The 19,596-nt window shown below is 50.3% G+C and overlaps 1 protein-coding gene across 1 annotated transcript in view; it reads right to left on the bottom strand.

Annotated features, from left to right (window-relative positions):
• The window catches only part of CDH17 (cadherin 17), a 68,698-nt gene that overhangs the window by 26,557 nt on the left and 22,545 nt on the right, over positions 1 to 19,596 (bottom strand). Inside the window, exons 2-6 of the mRNA XM_054167209.1 lie at positions 11,979 to 12,077; positions 10,815 to 10,952; positions 5,435 to 5,573; positions 1,742 to 1,900; positions 5 to 204 (exon numbers count right to left, since the gene is read on the bottom strand). Coding sequence (XP_054023184.1) covers positions 5 to 204; positions 1,742 to 1,900; positions 5,435 to 5,573; positions 10,815 to 10,952; positions 11,979 to 12,077 — 735 coding nt within the window. The remainder of the gene's footprint in view (positions 1 to 4; positions 205 to 1,741; positions 1,901 to 5,434; positions 5,574 to 10,814; positions 10,953 to 11,978; positions 12,078 to 19,596) is intronic.

The raw sequence follows: 19,596 nt of genomic DNA, 5'->3' as shown, positions 1-19,596 counted from the left end.
CTACCTGGCTGATGTTGACAGGGTGGACTTGGGTTGAGTTTTCTAGGATGTGGATGGTGGGAGGAGCTTTCCACAGGCTCTCCTTCACTGTGATGATCACATCAGTGCTGCTGGTGAAAGCATTTGTTGTCATCCCAGCCATGTCCTTCGCAGTGACGACGAGTGTGAAGGTGTCCTGCTTCTGAGGATCTAAGTAATAAGAGCCTAGAGGGAGAGAAAAGAGCCAAGTGGAAGGAAGCAGGGACTGTGGAGATGGTTCAGCTGCCCATTGACTCCTACATGCACTATGTTCCTCCATCTGCTCAGTATCAAATCTCAGCAAGCGGTTCCCTCTGGCTTCTCTGAAGGATGCAGCACAGCATCGTGTGGATGGGATCATGCAAGACCTCTGTGCTGTGGTCTCCTCTTGTGCAGACACCTCACTGAAGGGCCATCACTTCACTGAGGCTCTTGTTCAGCCCAGCAGTGGAGATAGAGTGGCTCAAATCATCACTGTTCAGCTGGGATTGTGTGAGCAGCTGAGCTTTCTCTGCCTTTTTTATGTTATTACTTCGAGGTTTCAAGCAAGGGAATGAATCCCAAGAGAGGACTCATCATAGTCCTGAGGGCCAGAGGATCTGCCTCTCTTCTTCCTAGATACTAACTTAGTTCTGCTAACTTCCCTTGAATCTGGTGGGGCACAAACAAGCTTCCCCCACACCAGGGCCTTGCTGGAGTATGTTCAGAGAATCACAGAGTCAGTCACAGAATCACAGAATGTTAGGGGCTGGAAGGGACCTCAAAAGCTCATCCAGCCCAACCCCCTGCCAGAGCAGGATCACCCAGGGCAGATCACACAGGAACACAGCCAGGTAGGTTTTGAATATCTCCAGAGAAGGAGACTCCACAGCCACCCTGGGCAGCTTGCTCCAGTGTTCTGTCACCCTCACAGGGAAATAATTCCTCCTCCTGTTTCGATGGAACTTCTTATGCCTCAGCTTGCACCCATTGTCCCTTGTCCTGTCAATGGTGGAAGTTGAAGCATAGGAAGTTCCATGGAATCACAGAACTGTCAGGGTTGGAAGGGACATCAAGGACATCTCACAGTACATCACGTTGCTCACAGCCACATCCAGCCTGGCCTTACAGACATCCAGGGATGAGGCTTTTACCACCTCCCTGGGCAACCTGTGTCAGTCTCTCACCACCCTCATGGGGAACAACTTCTTCCTAACATCCAATCTCAATCTACCCATTTCTAGTTTTGTTCCATCCCTCCCAGTCCTGTCATTCCCTGACACCCTCAAAAGTCCCTCCCCAGCTTTCTTGGAGCCCCCTTCAGATACTGGAAGGCCACAATTAGGTGCTCAGAGCCTTCTCTTCTCCAGACTGAACAGCCCCAACTCTCTCAGCTCCAGCCCTCTGCTCATCCTCATGGCCCTTCTCTGGACACCTTCCAACACCTCCAGATCCTTCCTGCAACAGAGGCTCCAGAACTGGACACAGTGCTCCAGCTGTGGTCTCACCAGAGAGGAGCAGAGGGGAAGAATCACCTCCCTCCACCTGCTGGCTATGTTTCTAATTCAATCCCCCTACCATGGGCAGGGACACTCCCCACTTGATCAGGTTGCCCACAGCCACATTCAGCCTCCCAGAGTAGGTTTATTCAGAACTGAACATCAGAGCTGTGTGGTTGTTTTGCTCCTACGAGCACCCAGGAGCTCAGGCTTGCTTTTAGACAAACAGGACTCTTTTTACATACCTGTCCTGCTAGGTGAGATTGCTCCAGTGACACTGTCAATCTGGAAAAGCATTTCTGGATAAGGGTTGGGAAAGTGGTGGAGAATGCTGTAGGTCAGCTGCGCGTGGGGAGTTGTAGGATCGTCACGGTCAGTGGCGTGGACGTACATGAAAGGCTTGCCTGTTGGGGTTAGAGAAGCAACAGTGGTAAGAGGAGAAACACACAGAGCATGTGAGCAGAGCCCTCAAACCAAGAAGATAGCCTATGGCAAACTGCTGCTGTTTCATTATTTCTTTACTCTGCTCTTTTGAGATCCCATCTCGAATCCTGCCTCCAGTTCTGGTGTCCCCGGCAGCAGAAGGACACAGAGCTGTTGAAGCGAGTCCAGGGGAGGGCCACAAGGATGATCCAAGGGCTGGAGCACCTCTGCTGTGAGGATAGGCTGAGGGAGCTGGGGGTGCTCAGCCTGGAGAAGAGAACATCCTGCACCTTCAGTCTCCTCTACTTCAAGCTCCAAGCCCCAGCTCCCTCAGCCTGTCCTCAGCAGGGAGATGTTCCGCTCCCTCCAGCAGCTTTGTGGCTCTGTGCGGGAGTCTCTCAGGCAGATCCCTGAGGTCCTTCTTGAACTGAGAGGCCCAGAACCGGACACAATATTCCAGATGCGGCCTCAGCAGGGCAGAGCAGAAGGGGAGGAGAACCTCCTTGCCTTTGCATTGTGCTACAGCTGCTTGGATCCTTGCTTTTGTACAATCCTGTGGGAACAAAAACTGACCTTTACTTCAGGTTGTTGAAGTGCTGCACCCACTTCATCTCTGGAGTTCAGGAACCTACCCAGCTAGATTAACTGTATTTTGTATATATTTATATTTTAGATATGCAATTACAGTTCAAAATGTTATATATGTGTGTGTTTGTCTATATTTATATAAAATATATCTTTATCTAAATAGATAGAAACATATTATATGCATAGTTGTTTCTAGAGTTAATATATACTTTGATTTATATATATGTGTATGTATTTATATTGTATGTATATAAAAGATATATTCATATAAATGTATAAATATATTGTATATTCATTTATATAGTTAATATAATTATGTCTTTGTATGTTAGAATAGAATAGAATAGAATAGAATAGAATAGAATAGGATAGGATAGGATAGGATAGGATAGGATAGGATAGGATAGGATCAGGTTGGAAGAAACCTTTGAGATCATCGAGTCCAACCTATCATCCAACACCATCTAATCAACTAAGCAATGCAAGCCAGCACCCCATCAAGTCTCCTCCTGAACACCTCCAGGGATGGTGACTCCACCTCCCTGGGCAGCCCATTCCAATGGGCAATCACTCTCTCTGTGTAGAATTTATTCCTAATCTCCAGCCTAAACCTCCCCTGGCACAGCTTGAGACTGTGTCCTCTTGTTCTGGTGCTGGTTGCCTGGGAGAAGAGACCAACCCCCACCTGGCTACAACCTCCCTTCAGGAAGTTGGAGAGAGCAAGAAGGTCTCCCCTGAGCCTCCTCTTCTCCAGGCTAAGCAACCCCAGCTCCCTCAGCCTCTCCTCACAGGGCTGTGCTCCAGACCCCTCCCCAGCTTTGTTGCCCTTCTCTGGACACCTTCCAGCAACTCAACCTCCTTCCTCAACTGAGGGGCCCAGAAGTGGACACAGGGCTCAAGGTGTGGCCTAACACATATGTGTGTGTTTATTTATATAAGAGTTACATAAAATATATCTTTATAAAAATATATAAATATGTGTATATTATTGATAGAATCAGTAAGATTGGAAAGACCTCAAAGGTCATCAAGTCCAGCCTGTCACCCAACACCTCCTGACTAAACCATGGCACCAAGTGCCACATCCAATCCCCTCTTGAACACCTCCAGGGATGGGGACTCCACCACCTCCCTGGGCAGCACATTCCAATGGTGAACAACTCTCTCAGGGAAGAACTTTCTCCTCACCTCCAGCCTAAACTTCTCCCAGTGCAGCTTGAGACTGTGTCCTCGTGTGCTGGTGCTGGTTTATACAGTTAATCTATAATTATCTTTATATCTTTCATATGTGTGTGTGTTTATTTATATTCTATATACACATAAATATATACAAATAGCACTAGAGAAATATTTCATAGTTATAGAGTCAATGGATACAATTATATTTTTCTGCTATTTGTGGGTGTTTCTTTATATTATATTTCTATATAAATACATATTGATATAAATAGATTATATGTATGCTTCTTTAATTTGTTAATAGATTTAATTATATTATATATTAGATCTGTTATATATGTGTGTCTATTTATATATATATATAAATATCCATTGATATAAATGTACTATATTTGAAGAAGTTCTTCCCCATGAGAGTGGTGAAGCCCTGGAATGGGTTGTCCAGGGAGGTGGTTCAGGCCCTGTCCCTGGAGGTATCACAGTATCACAGTGTCACAGTATAACCAAGGTTGGAAGAGACCCCAAGGATCATCAAGTCCAACCTGTCCCAACAGACCTCACAACTAGACCATGGCACCAAGTGCCACATCCAATCTCCCCTTGAACACCTCCAGGGATGGTGACTCCACCACCTCCCTGGGCAGCACATCCCAATGACGAATGACTCGCTCAGTGAAGAACTTTTTCCTCACCTTGAGTCTAAACCTCCCCTGGCACAGCTTGAGTCTGTGTCCCCTTGTTCTGGTGCTGGGTGCCTGGGAGAAGAGACCAACCCCCTCCTGTTTACAACCGCCTTTCAGGTAGTTGTAGAGGGCAATGAGGTCTCCCCTGAGCCTCCTCTTCTCCAGGCTAAGCAACCCCAGCTCCCTCAGCCTCTCCTCACAGGGCTGTGCTCAAGGCCTCTCCCCAGCCTTGTTGCCCTTCTCTGGACACCTTCAAGTGTCTCAATGTCCTTCTTAAACTGAGGGCCCCAGAACTGGACACAGGACTCAAGGTGTGGCCTAACCAATGCAGAGTACAGGGCACAATGACTTCCCTGCTCCTGCTGGCCACACTATTCCTAACGCAGGTCAGGATGCCATTGGCCCTCTTGGCCACCTGGGCACACTGCTGGCTCATGTTTAGGCAGCTGTCAATCAGCACCCCCAGGTCCCTCTCTGTTTGGCAGCTCTCAGCCACTCTGACCCCAGCCTGTAGCTCTGCATGGGGTTGCTGTGGCCAAAGTGCAGCCCCTGGCACTTGGACTTGTTGAATGCCATCCTGTTGGACTCTGCCCATCTGTCCAGTCGGTCGAGGTCCCTCTGCAGAGCCTTTCTGCCCTCTAACTGACCAACATCTGCTCCCAACTTGGTGTCATCTGCAAACTTGCTGATGACTGACTCAACCCCCTCATCCAGATCATCAATGAAGATGTTAAAGAGGATGGGGCCCAGCACTGATCCCTGGGGCACACCACTGGTGCCTGGCTGCCAGCCGGATGTGGCACCATTCACCACCACTCTCTGGGCTCGGCCCTCCAGCCAGTTCCTAACCCAGGCTTTAAGCCCAGGCTGGATGAGGCTTTGGCCAGCCTGATCTAGTGTAGGGTGTCCCTGCCCACGGCAGGGGGGTTGGAACTGGATGATCCTCGCAGTCCCTTCCAGCCCTGACTGATGCTATGATTCTATATCTGTGTGGGTATGTATTTATGTCTGTCTACAATACCCTGACATCTATTAACTGCACTCTTCAGTGATGGTGCTGAATACCTGGCCGGGAGTTCTGCCTCACCACTCCCGTGTACTGCGGCTGGTCAAATACGGGTGGGTTGTCATTGATATCCAACACATGGATTGTAACAGCACATGGGCCTTCCACCACGCTTCCCTCTTCATCCAGACTTTCCACCTTGATTTGGGAAAAACAAACAGAAACCACCAAACATCAAAATCCAGAGAAGCATCACGGTACCACAGTGCGTGAGAGGCTGGAAGGGAACTCAGCATTGAGTCCAAGCCCCCTGCCAGAGCAGCATCACCCAGGGCAGTCTGCACAGGAATGCACCCAGGTGGGTTTGGAAAGTCTCCAGAGAAGTAGACTCCACAACCTCTCTGGGCAGCCTGCCCCAGGGCTCTGCCACCCTCACACCAAAGAGGTTTCTCCTTATGTTGAGCTGAAACCTTCTCTGTTCAAGCTTGAACCCAGACTTCCTTGTCTTATTATTGCACACCACCCAAAAGAGCTTGGTCCCCTCCACTTGACCCCCACCCCTCACATATTGATAGACATTGATCAGATCCCTCTCAGCCTTCTCTTCTCCACACTAAACAGCCCCAGGGCTCTCAGTCTCTCTCCACAGGGGAGATGCTCAAGTCCCCTACTCATCCTCATGACTCTCCCTTGGACTCTCTCCAGCAGGTCTCTGTCTCTCTTGAACTGGAGAGCCCAAAACTGGACACAGGATTGCAGCTGTGGCCTCACCAGGGCAGAGTAGAAGCAGAGAGCAACCTCCCTAGCCCTGCTGGCTACACTTTTCTTGATGCAAACTAAAAGACATAAACGAACATCAGGCTATCAAACACCAGCTCATTCCTGCTGTGATGCAAACATGGCGAGAGCCAACTCTCAGTGGCTCCATCTAGAAGGACAAATCTATGCTGGTTACTCACCAGGAGTAATTTGGCACACAATGAAATGCTAACACCACCAAACAGCCTACTCCTGCCTGCTCCTGGTGACAACTTTTCAGAAGGCAATTTCTCCCTTCCAGTCTCAGCTGACTGCTTGTATTCTCACACAGCTTGGGCCTCATGCTTCCCTTTACATAGAAATAGACACCTTCTCTGGGACAAGGGGAAAACCCAGCAGAGAATCATAGAATCAATAAGGTTGGAAAAGACCTCAAAGACCATCAAGTCCAACCTGGCACCCTACACCTCATGACTACTAAACCAAGGCTCCAAGTGCCACATCCAATCCCCTCTTGAACACCTCCAGGGATGGTGTCTCCACCACCTCCCTGGGCAGCACATCCCAATGGCCAGTCTGTCTCTGTGTAGAACTCCTTCCTAACCTCCAGCCTCAACCTCTGCTGGTGCAGCTTGAGACTGTGTCCTCTTGTTCTGGGGCTGCTTGCCTGGGAGAAGAGACCAACCCCCACCTGGCTACAACCTCCCTGCAAGGAGTTGGAGAGAGCAAGAAGGCCTCCCCTGAGCCTCCTCTTCTCCAGGCTAAGCAACCCCAGCTCCCTCAGCCTCTCCTCACAGGGCTGTGCTCCAGACCCCTCCCCAGCTTTGTTGCCCTTCTCTGGACACCTTCCAGCATCTCAACATCTTTCCTAAACTGAGGAGTCCAGAACTGGACACAGGACTCAAGGTGTGGCCTAACCAGTGCTGAGCACAGGGCACAATGACCTCCCTGCTCCTGCTGGCCACACTGTTCCTGATGCAGACCAGGATGCCATTGGCCTTCTTATCTACCTGGGCACACTGCTGGCTCATGTTCAGCTGCTGTCACCCAGTACCCCCAGGTTCCTTTCTGCCTGGCTGCTCTCCAGCCACTCTAACCCCAGCCTGTAGCACTGCATGGGTTGGCCTTTGACACCGTCCCCCACAGCAAACTCCTGGCCAAGCTGTCAGCCCCTGGCTTGGACAGCAGCTCTCTGAGCTGGGTTAGGAACTGGCTGGAGGCTGAGCCCAGAGAGTGGTGGGGAATGGTGCCACAGCCAGCTGGCAGCCAAGGCACCAGTGGTGTCCCCCAGGGATCAGTGCTGGGCCCCATCCTGTTCAATATCTTCATTGATGATCTGGAGGAGGGCATTGACTCCATCATCAGCAAGTTTGCAGCTGACACCAAGCTGGGGGCAGGAGTTGTTCTGTTAGAGGGTAGGAGAGCTCTGCAGAGGGACCTTGCCAGGCTGGACAGATGGGCAGAGTCCAACAGGATGGCATTCAACAAGTCCAAGTGCCAGGTGCTGCCACAACATTAAACAGAGGATTCAAATGTGCTGTTGTAAATCTCAACCAGAAAAATGAGCTGCAGGGAACTTAATTTGTGGTTCTGACTACATTTTTGTTCCAAACAATCTGACTCCTTATTTTTCAGCCTTCATTGGCTTTAAAGCACCAGGTTTATATTATGCCTGTCAAACATTATTCTGTTTGCATGATTGAATCCTAATTATTTATGCCTAACCAAGAATCATTTTTCAGTTCTGCCATCACTTCTTCTTGTCTGCAAAGGATTCTCATGCTTAGGGTGAATAACTTCTAGGGCTAGAAACTTCTCCTCTCCAATTCCAATCCAGGAGTGTTTCAAAGCTGAGAACATGGCAGCTCCTTCTCAGCTGCCAGTGCCTCAGAAAAAGGCAACACCATTTTTCACACAGAAGAACAGCACATAGAATCACAGAACTGTCAGGGTTGGAAGGGACCTCAAGGCTCAGCCAGTTCCAACCCCCCCTGCCATGGCCAGGGACACCTCACACTACAGCAGCTTGCTCACAGCCACATCCAGCCTGGCTGCAAACACCTCCAGGCAGGAGGCTTCCACCACCTCCCTGGGCAACCTGTGCCAGGCTCTCACCACCCTCATGGGCAACAACTTCTTCCTAACATCCAATCTCAATCTACCCATTTCTAGTTTTGCTCCATTCCCCCCAGTCCTATCACTCCCTGACACCCTCAAAAGTCCCTCCCCAGCTTTCCTGTAGCCCCCTGCACATACTGCAAGGCCACATTTAGGTGTCCTTGGAGCCTTCTCCAGACTGAACTGCCCCAACTCCTTCAGTCTGTCCTCATAGCAGAGGAGGTGCAGCCCTCTGCTCATCCTCATGGCCCTTCTCTGGACAGATTCCAGCCTGGCTTTGAAAACTTCCAGGGACTGGGCTTCCACCACCTTCCTGGGCAACCTTTTCCATGGCCATACCAGGGCCAAAAGATTGCCTACCTGCTGTCCCACTCCCAGCAGTGCTTGGCATGAGATCCTTATGAAAGGAGTGTAACAGCAGGATGAGCACAGCATGCTCTCCCCTCTGATAGCCCTCCAACATCTGCCAAGAAGCTTTCTGTTGCTGTCTAACAGAGGTTAGATCTGTCTCTCTGCCTCTAAGTGCCATGTACTTGCAGTGTTTGGCACTAAATGGATTAGAATCTTCCTAAACAGATTACAGTAGCTTGTTTTCCCATTCCAGCCATGGAAATCACCCTATCAGTCTTCAGTGGATCTCGTTCAGGAGCTGGATTTCACTTGCAGTCAAGTGTCCTCCTCAGAGAAGGAAAATTAAAAGGTTGCTGGTGGTAATTCTTGTTTTGTCAACACAACCTTCCTGTGCTGAAGGAGAATTTCCCATGTGTGAAGTCTTTCACCCCTGTAAAACCACCTGTCTTCCAGAAAGGCTTGGTGTTAAAAAGGAAAGAGCTGTCTGTACACACAGGCCAAAGAAAAAGGATCTGACATTTCAACAGGTTTCATTCATTTGGTTTTACAGAGGGAAGGGGAAGAGAAGGGAGGGGAGGGGAGGGGAGAAGAGGTTCAGAGAGGAGAGGAGAGGAGAGGTTCAGAGAGGAGAGGAGAGGAGAGGTTCAGAGAGGTTCAGAGAGGAGAGGAGAGGTTCAGAGAGGAGAGGAGAGGTTCAGAGAGGAGAGGTTCAGAGAGGAGAGGTTCAGAGAGGAGAGGTTCAGAGAGGTTCAGAGAGGAGAGGTTCAGAGAGGTTCAGAGAGGAGAGGAGAGGTTCAGAGAGGAGAGGAGAGGTTCAGAGAGGAGAGGTTCAGAGAGGAGAGGAGAGGTTCAGAGAGGAGAGGAGAGGTTCAGAGAGGAGAGGTTCAGAGAGGAGAGGAGAGGTTCAGAGAGGAGAGGAGAGGTTCAGAGAGGTTCAGAGAGGAGAGGAGAGGAGAGGTTCAGAGAGGAGAGGAGAGGAGAGGAGAGATTCAGAGAGGAGAGGAGAGGAGAGGAGAGGTTCAGAGAGGAGAGGAGAGGTTCGGAGAGGAGAGGAGAGGAGAGGTTCGGAGAGGAGAGGTTCGGAGAGGTTCGGAGAGGTTCGGAGAGGTTCGGAGAGGAGAGGTTCGGAGAGGAGAGGTTCGGAGAGGAGAGGTTCGGAGAGGTTCGGAGAGGAGAGGAGAGGAGAGGTTCGGAGAGGTTCGGAGAGGAGAGGTTCGGAGAGGAGAGGTTCGGAGAGGAGAGGAGAGGAGAGGAGAGGAGAGGAGAGGAGAGGAGAGGAGAGGAGAGGAGAGGAGAGGAGAGGAGAGGTTCGGAGAGGAGAGGTTCAGAGAGGAGAGGTTCAGAGAGGTTCAGAGAGGTTCAGAGAGGAGAGGTTCAGAGAGGTTCAGAGAGGAGAGGAGAGGTTCAGAGAGGAGAGGTTCAGAGAGGAGAGGTTCAGAGAGGAGAGGTTCAGAGAGGAGAGGAGAGGTTCAGAGAGGAGAGGAGAGGTTCAGAGAGGAGAGGTTCAGAGAGGAGAGGAGAGGAGAGGTTCAGAGAGGTTCAGAGAGGAGAGGAGAGGTTCAGAGAGGAGAGGAGAGGTTCAGAGAGGAGAGGAGAGGTTCAGAGAGGAGAGGTTCAGAGAGGAGAGGTTCAGAGAGGAGAGGAGAGGTTCAGAGAGGAGAGGAGAGGTTCAGAGAGGAGAGGAGAGGTTCAGAGAGGAGAGGTTCAGAGAGGAGAGGTTCGGAGAGGTTCAGAGAGGTTCAGAGAGGAGAGGAGAGGTTCAGAGAGGAGAGGAGAGGTTCAGAGAGGAGAGGAGAGGAGAGGTTCAGAGAGGAGAGGAGAGGAGAGGTTCAGAGAGGAGAGGAGAGGTTCGGAGAGGAGAGGTTCGGAGAGGTTCGGAGAGGAGAGGTTCGGAGAGGAGAGGTTCGGAGAGGAGAGGTTCGGAGAGGAGAGGTTCGGAGAGGAGAGGAGAGGTTCGGAGAGGAGAGGAGAGGAGAGGAGAGGTTCGGAGAGGAGAGGAGAGGTTCGGAGAGGAGAGGAGAGGAGAGGTTCGGAGAGGAGAGGAGAGGAGAGGTTCGGAGAGGAGAGGAGAGGTTCGGAGAGGAGAGGTTCGGAGAGGAGAGGAGAGGAGAGGAGAGGAGAGGAGAGGAGAGGAGAGGAGAGGAGAGGAGAGGAGACCCAAACTGAATATTAATAACTCTACCTTGCATTTTTGTCATTCATTTTTTTTACCTGCAGCCTGTGCTCTGTTTTGTTCTCCCAGTCCAGAGACCCATTGAGATACAGGATTCCTTTCCTTGGTGCCAGTTCAATTATTCCATCTGTTTCACCAGTCACTCTAAAACTCACAGCAGGTGGCTTGGATGTGAACTAAAATGAGGCAAAAATCAGTGACAGAACCATGGCTTTTGTAATATTTTCACAATAATTGAAACAATTTCATGGCTTTGATAACTATTAAAATCTATTGGAAGTTCCTGCTGGGTTGAGGGAATGATATTCCAAGAGTTTGCTCAAACAAATCTGCTCTTTGCTGCTCTTCAGCAGAGGAGTTTTCCACCTTATCTCCTGGATGCTGCAGGAAATCCCAGCTGCTGCTTCCTTTCCAAAGCAAACCCCTGGTCAGGACAGGGCTCAGTCTGAGCAAGGGAATGCAGAAACATCATAGAGTCATAGAATCAATGAGGTTGGAAAAGACCTCAGAGATCATCAGGTCCAACCTACTACCTAATGCCTAACACCTCCTGACAACTAAACCATGGCTCCAAGTGCCACATCCAATCCCCTCTTGAACGCCTCCAGGGACAGGGACTCCACCACCTCCCTGGGCAGCACATTCCAATGGCCAATTACTCTTTCTGGGAAGAGCTTTCTCCTCACCTCCAGCCTAAACCTCCCCTGGTGCAGCTTGAGACTTTGTCCTCTTGTTCTGGTGCTGGTTGCCTGGGAGAAGAGACCAACCCCCCCACCAGCTACAGGCAGTAGTTGTAGAGAGCAAGAAGGTCTCCCCTGAGCCTCCTCTTCTCCAGGCTAAGCAGCCCCAGCCCCCATTTCCCTGGGAGCTGGAGCTATCCTTCAGTGGTTATGGCTTTGGGAAGCAAGCCCCAGAGCTGACTGAAAATGATGACCTCTGGGAACCCATTCTCTGGGAATGTGAATTTTCTTAATACCTGTCTGAGGACAAGCTCTTGAAAAACGTGGTTGTGAGCAGAGGCTGTCTCCTGCTCTTTGCATATAGCCTCTTGAATTGCCAGATAGAGGAAGTCAGAGTTAATTTCACATCCTCTCAGCTCTTTGTTTTTCCCACCAGCAGAGATGACAACACTTCCCAGCAGCTCAGTGTCTGCCAGCTGTGGACTTCTTGACCCGAGTGGATGCCAAGGGGCGTTTGATTACCTGGTAAATGAAGCGCACTCCTCCTCCTTCTGGAACAGAGAAATTCATGTCCTGCAGAGGCCCAGTTACATGCAAGTCCCCCACATCCTGGCACACAGCCTGGGAGAGAGAAAGAAAAGGATGGAGGGAAGCAGCTGAGGGATGTCTCCTGTCACCACGCACAAACAGCCGCTCTCCATCACCCAGCCTCTTGCAAGTGTTCTGCTGTGGTACCAGGGAGGAGAGGTTTGAACAGCTCTGGATTCTTTAGTGCACATCCACTTTAAGAAGCAGTTAGGGAGGGTTCTTTAGTGCACATCCACTTTCACAAGCAGTTATCTGTTAATTAATTTGAAAGCAAACCCTTGGGCCCTGCCCTTTTCTAACCACTACATAATTAAGAGGTTTGAGCTCGCTTCCAGGGGCAAACAGGAGCACCAAAAAGCTGAGAGCAAGAGCAAGGTCCTAAAAGCTTTTCTGAATCAGCTCTGTGTTCCCAGCAGGATCAGCCACATCCCATCCAGGAGCTGCACAGCCCTGTGACCACAAATGTGTCAGGAGACCCTACCCCACAGCTGGGGAGGAATTGGAGCTGCACCCCTTGTAATATCCTCAGTAAATCCAGGCTGGATGAGGCCTGGGGCATTCAAGCCTAGTAGAGAGGCATCCATGTGTTGGAGCAGATGAGCTCTGAGGTCCCTTCCAGCCCAAGCCATTCTATGATTTGGCTGCACAGATAAAACTCCTTTTCTTCTGGAGTAAACCAAATGATGTTGCTGGGGTTTTTTTTGCCTTACAGCTTTGGGGTGCCACTGTCACCCTGCTGATCACCCTGTGGAGCAGGGCTCTGGGAGTGCATGTTCTCTGCTGCATGACTTTTCCCCTGGATTTGGTCCTAGTGCTGCTGGGGCAGCTACGTGGCCTCTCACAGAAAAGCACAGTCTACATATGAGCAAGGGAAGCCTTCACTCTGCCTAGGACAAAGCCATGGCCAAGTGGAGTGCAGTCTGCCCTAAAGCACTGCTGTGGATGTGTGGGTGGGTGAGCTACAAGTGGGGTTTGAATAATGCCAGATCCTGCATAATGGATGTTGCCCTCATCACCTCTGAGGGCTTGTGGCTCCTTTCCCAAACAGGAAAACTACAACATTGTGAGAACTGGAAGAGGAGGGGGTGGGATGCTAGAGAACATTACTGACAGCAGAAAAAACAACAACCAAAGGGCCTTACAATGGGTACACATTCACAGGTTCACAGATTGCATTGGGTTGGAAGGGAGCCTCAAAGGGCATCCTGTCCAACCCCCCTGCACTCAGCAGGGACACCTCCAGCTACAGCAGGCTGCACAGGGCCACATCCAGTCTGAGCTTGAATGTCTGTAGGGATGAGGCCTCAACCACATCCCTGGGCAGCCTGTTCCAGTGTTTCACCACTCTCACTGTGCAGAACTTCCTTCTGGTGTCCAACCTAAATCTGCCCTGCTCCAGTTTCAAACCATTGCCCCTCGTCCTGTAATTCCAAGCCCTTCCCACATACAAGGAAAATGTATTTTACATCTACCTGTCCCTATTTTTGTTGACTGCTGGGCTCCTCCAGGGACAAGGTAGAATAGAATAGAATAGAATAGAATAGAATAGAATAGAATAGAATAGAATAGAATAGAATAGAATAGAATAAACCAGACCTTTGAGATCATCAAGTCTAACCTATCACCCAACACCATCTAATCAACTAAACCCAGTGCCTCATCCAGTCTCTTCCTAAACACCTCCAGGGACAGTGATTCCACCCCCTCCCTGGGCAGCACATTCCCATGGCCAATCTCTCTGGCTGGGAAGAATTTCTTTGTAACATCCAGCCTAAACCTCTCCTGGCACAGCTTGAGACTGTGACCTCCTGTTCTGCCACAGGTTGCCTGGGAGAAGAGAGCAACCCCCACCTGGCTACAACCTCCTCTCAGGTAGTTGTAGAGAGCAAGAAGGTCTCCCCTGAGCCTCCTCTTCTCCAGGCTAAACAACCCCAGCTCCCTCAGCCTCTCCTCACAGGGCTGTGCTCCAGACCCCTCCCCAGCTTTGTTGCCCTTCTCTGGACACCTTCCAGGTATCAGCACCCTGGATCTGACCTGCTCCACCTGTCCCTGTGCCACACTGTTGGGCACAAGCTGGCTGCTGGAGGGTTGTTCCCAGGGCCATTTTGTGGATGGGACCTGCTTGGTCATGTTCTTTTCCGTGGAGGAACAAAGGCTGCCATTATAAAACCCAAGGGGTCCAAAGTGCAGGCTGTGAAGCAAGGAAGAGATATCTCTCCCTGTTGATTAAAATGACTTTATATGGCCCATAAATATTTCCAAACGTATGTCTACAGCATGAATCACTGCTCAGGGGCCTGAAGGGGAACTAGGGCTTCTCTCCTTGGCCCATATCTGGCAGGCATCCCTTTTGAAGATAGCTGCAGTGCCTGCAGACTGGCTTCACGGGGAGTTGGCACAGCCAGAGGCAGCAGCTTCTGAAACGGGAAGGGAAGAGCAGGTTCTCGCTGCTGCACCTCACTCCCACCCCCCAGGGTCCCCATAGTCTGAGGCACATTTCATTGATGTGTATTTTACTCTGCTTTTAGCCTGTTCTGTTAGCTTCAGTTGTAAAGCAGAAGTCATGACTGCAACCTTTGCAGACATCCATGAACCAGAGGATCAGGGAATATGAGAATCAGGGAATCAGGGAACCAGAGAATCAGGGAATCAGGGAATATGAGAATCAGGGAATCAGGGAATATGAGAATCAGGGAACCAGGGAATCAGAGAAACAGGGAATATGAGAATCAGGGAACCAGGGAATCAGGGAATCAGGGAATATGAGAATCAGGGAACCAGGGAATCAGAGAAACAGGGAATATGGGAATCAGGGAACCAGGGAATCAGGGAATCAGGGAATATGAGAATCAGGGAATCAGAGATTCAGGGAATATGAGAATCAGGGAACCAGGGAATCAGGGAATCAGAGAAACAGGGAATATGGGAATCAGGAAATCAGGGAATATGAGAATCAGGGAATTAGGGAATATGAGATTCAGGGAATCAGGGATTCAGAGATTCAGGGAACCAGGGAATCAGGGAACCAGAGAATCAGGGAATAAGGGAATATGAGAATCAGGGAATCAGGGAATATGAGAATCAGGGAATCAGGGAATATGAGAATCAGGGAATCCAAGAATCAGAGAATCAGGGAATCAGAAAATAAGAGAATCAGAGAATCAAGGAATCAGAGATTCAGGGAATGAGGGAATTAGAGAATCACAGAATCAGGGAATCACAAAATGGTCTGGGTGGGAAGGGACCTCCAAAGGTCATCCAGGCCAAACCCCATTGAACTGAAGAGTTGAGGCCAATAAATAGCATAATTAATACATTTCACTTCCAGCAAATGCTCTGAAAAGGGATTCACAGAGGTGGGATGAGGAGGAGAAAGGATCAATATGCACGGTTTAAACTCTGTGCCATTATAAGCCTTGGAGCACGTTTGATATGTCAGCAGCACGTGTCTGGATTATAGCTCAGAAGAGGATACAGATGTCCTCACTCTGTGCTGATCTGGGGCAGGTTTTTAAACCTTTTCCAGCATTAAACCCACTTTGGGGGGTGGGAAGCAGTAGACAAGGAGGAAACACAAAAGGTAGCACAGGTAAATTGGTGTCTTTCAGGCTTTTTCTATGGTTTTTTTTTTTCCCTGATGACTGACATGTTGTCTTAACTTTTGGCCATGGGGGCCACACACATGTCAGGGCCACACTCCCACACCCCGAGTTAGAGCTGCTCTGCTGACACAAGCTGCCAGCCCGACCTGCAGGCTGGGATGCCCTGGGGGTTAGAGCTCAGAGGCTCGCAGGCAACCTTTGCTGTTTGCTCCCAGATAAAAAAAGGAAAAGCTGGAACTCACCAAGTGAATGACAAGCAGAAACTGAAGTCCACACAGCTTAAACATACTGCAGTATGCTTTGCTCCAGCTCCTGAAAAGAAGAGGTGAGAGCCACTTTAACCCCACAGAGCTGGCTCAGGCTTTTGGAGGGTAAAGGCTACGACTAATCTTCCCTGAGGCTGAAGGAAGGACCAGGGAGGCTCTGCCCATGGAAGGAGAGACTCCTAGCTAGCTGGGAATGTCATGCCCATCAGGTCTGTCCCAAGTGGTGCAGAAGGTGCCCCACAGAGCGAGAGCCTCAAGCAGCTGTCAGAGATTGAGAGTGGCACCAAGCATCAAGCCACACAACCTCGCTGTTGCAACAGCTCTGTGTCATGCAAGCCCCTTTTTCATTTCTGCTTTGCTGAAGGCAGCCCCACGTTCACAGGAAACACTAGAACCACAAGCAGATGAAAGGCTTGCAGGGGCCATCGTCAGGCCTCTGGTTACAAAACCCCCACAACTGCTTGGTGTGGCTTGCAGAGGAAGCTGGAGGTGCCACAGAATGGTAGAATGGTAGGGGCTGGACAGGACCTCTGGAGACTATCGAGTTCAACCCCTCCCTGCCAGAGCAGAGTCACCCAGGGCAGGTCACACAGGAACACATCCAAGCAGGTTTGGACAGTCTCCAGAGCAGGAGACTCCACAACCTCTCTGGGTAATCTGTTCCCAGTCTCCATCACCCTAACAACAAAGAAGCTTTTCCTCATGTTGAGGTGGAACCTCCCATGTTCCAGTCTGTATCCATTGCCCCTCATCCTACCACCACTGAAACGAGCCTGGCCCTTTCTTGACACCCACCCTTCAGGTAGTTGTAAACATGGCTAAGATCCCCTCTTACTCTTCAACAGACTAAACAGCACCCCTTAGACACCATGGTCAATGGAAACAAAGTTTTGAGGTCTAAGGAATCATGGAATGGCTTAGGTTGGAAGGGATCTCGGAGATTATCTGCTCCATTTCTCCTGCCATGGGCAGGGACACCTCTCAGCCAGACTTGGCTACCCAAGCCCTCATCCAACCTGACCTTAAACACCTCCAGGGAGGAGGCATCCACAGCCTCCCTGAGCAGCCTATTCCAGAGTCTCACTACCCTCAGACTGAAAAACATCTTCCTAAGCTCCAGTCTAACCCTGCTCTGCCTCAGCTTCAAACCATTCCCCCTTGTCCTGTCTCTCGACACCCTTATGAAAAGTCCCTCTGCAGCCTTATGTAGGATCCCTTCAGCTATTGGTGGCTCCTTTCAGGTGCCTGCTTTGGATTTGAAATGGCTGAGCAGACACTATCATGCCTTATGTTACATCCTCCTGGAATCTAAGTGAGTACCTCAGAATTAAATCCTGCTTTCTCACCACCTCTGTATTTGAACAAAAAGAATGAGGCTGCTCCTGGAGAGAGGTGAACCTGGGGTACAGTGCTATCCTCTTCAGTAGTGCTTTGTGTAGCTCATAGAATCATAGAATCAATAAGGTTGGAAAAGACCTCAAAGACGATCACCAAGTCCAACCTGTTACCTAACACCTCATGACTAACTAAACCATGGCACCAAGTGCCACATCCAGTCCCTTTTTGAACACCTCCAGGGATGGTGACTCCACCACCTCCCTGGGCAGCACATTCCAATGGCCAATTACTCTTCCTGGGAACTTTCTCCTCACCTCCAGCCTAAACTTCTCCTGGCACAGCTTGAGACTGTGTCCTCTTGTTCTGGTGCTTCTTGCCTGGGAGAAGAGACCAACCCCCTCTTTGCTACAACCTCCCTTCAGGGAGTTGTAGACAGCAATGAGGTCTCCCCTGAGCCTCCTCTTCTTCAGGCTAAGCAACCCCAGCTCCCTCAGCCTCTCCTCATAGGGCTGTGCTCCAGACCCCTCCCCAGCCTTGTTGCCCTTCTCTGGACACCTTCAAGTGTCTCAATGTCCTTCTTAAATTGAGGGGCCCAGAACTGGACACAGGACTCAAGGCACTCATATCTACAAGTACCCTTCAGCCAGCACATCACTGTCCCATGTGGGCCCAAAGAGAAGACGGTGCAGAGGCACAGCTCCCACCAGATGCCTTCCTATTTGGGCTTCCCATCATACCTCTTTTCTTTCCCTTTTCTTTTACCTCTTTTCTTTCCTCAGTGGCTGACCCAATCCAGGACCTGTGAATACAGAAGCTGCTGCCCACACTGCTGCTCTGTCCAGCACTCAGTCTAGGGCATGCCACAGGACTTTGTCTTGCAAATCCCATTCTGAGCAGGGTCTTTGTGTGTGTGCAGCTATGGCCTTTCCCTGGGCTGTAGCTAGCTGCAAGGGTATTGGTAGAAATAAAATGGCACACAGAAACATTCAGGTTGGACAAGACCCTCAGGATCACCAAGTCCAACCATTAACCCTACTCTACAAAGTTCACCCCTAAACTGTATCCTCAACCACCACATCCAAATGACCTTTAAACACATCCAGGGTTGGTGACTCAACCACCTCCCTGCGCAGCCTATGCTAGTGCCTGAAACCCTTTGGAACCAGGAGTGAGCATGAAAATCATTACATTTTCTAGGACATAAAGGCTGAAGGTGATCCCCCTGTAGCTGCCTGGCAATGATTCCTGCTGAGCAGGTCCCTCTCACTTCCCTGCTTCCAGACAGATGGGAGAAAGGGCCTGGCACAGGCAGGTCAAAGGTAGAGAAAGCACTGTGAACTTCCTGGGAAGACACTTTGAGCCAAGTCTATTGCTGATATTTCAGTTAGATAGTCAAAAGAAAATAATTTGATTCCAGTCTCTCTTCAACAGCCTCTTCACTTCCCTCCTCCTGGCCTCTTCTGAATACATCAGCCAGTTGCAGCTGCTCTTTACGGCATGGTAGGCACTCCAAAAACAACTAATTCCTTGTTAATTTGGAGTGGCAGGTGGGACAGAGGACTGTCCCCAAGGGGGAAGTTTAGTGTGTGCCCAGCAGCTGCCTGCATGCTTTGGGCTCCCCAGCCCAAGAAAGACAGAGAACTGCTGGAGAGAATCCAAGGGAGAACCATGAGGATGATTAGGAGACTTGAGAGAGACTGAGAGCCCTGGGGCTGTTTAGTCTGGAGAAGAGAAGGCTGAGAGGGGATCTGATCAATGTCTATCAATAGATGAGGGGTGGGTGTCAAGTGGAGGGGGCCAAGCTCTTTTGGGTGGTGCACAGCAATAAGCCAAGGAACAATGGACACAAACTTGAACATAGAAGGGGTCAGTTCAACGTGAGGAGAAACTTCTTTACAGTGAGGGTGGCAGAGCCCTGGAGCAGGCTGCCCAGAGAGGTTGTGCAGTCTCCTCTGGAGACTTTCCAACCCCACCTGGATGCCTTCCTGTGCAGACTACCCTAAGTGATCCTGCTTGGGCAGCAGGGTTGATGACCTCTTGAGGTCCCTTCCAACCTCTAATACACTGTGATATTGTGATCTGCCCCTCCGGGGGAGGCACGGCCCCTTGACCAGCCAGCAGTGGGGGGACAGCAGGGAGCTAAAAATCCTGAGGAAAAAGGCTGTGGGGTGGTCTGGGGATGCCAAAGAGAGAGAGTAAGACCTACTCTGCTGAGGAGAAAGATTGAGGAAGAGACACATCCAGCCCTGGCAGGGGGGACAGAAGATGGTGGGAAACGCACTCCTCACGAGGCTCTGTGACCGTGCTGGGGCTCAGCCAGGATTCTCTGTCCACTTCTGGTTATGA

Source organism: Dryobates pubescens, chromosome 14 (genome assembly GCF_014839835.1).
Source record: "Dryobates pubescens isolate bDryPub1 chromosome 14, bDryPub1.pri, whole genome shotgun sequence".
In the NCBI taxonomy this organism is placed as follows: domain Eukaryota; kingdom Metazoa; phylum Chordata; class Aves; order Piciformes; family Picidae; genus Dryobates; species Dryobates pubescens.
Note: the sequence above shows the minus strand (reverse complement) of the source record. Positions and strands in the feature narration are given on the sequence as shown.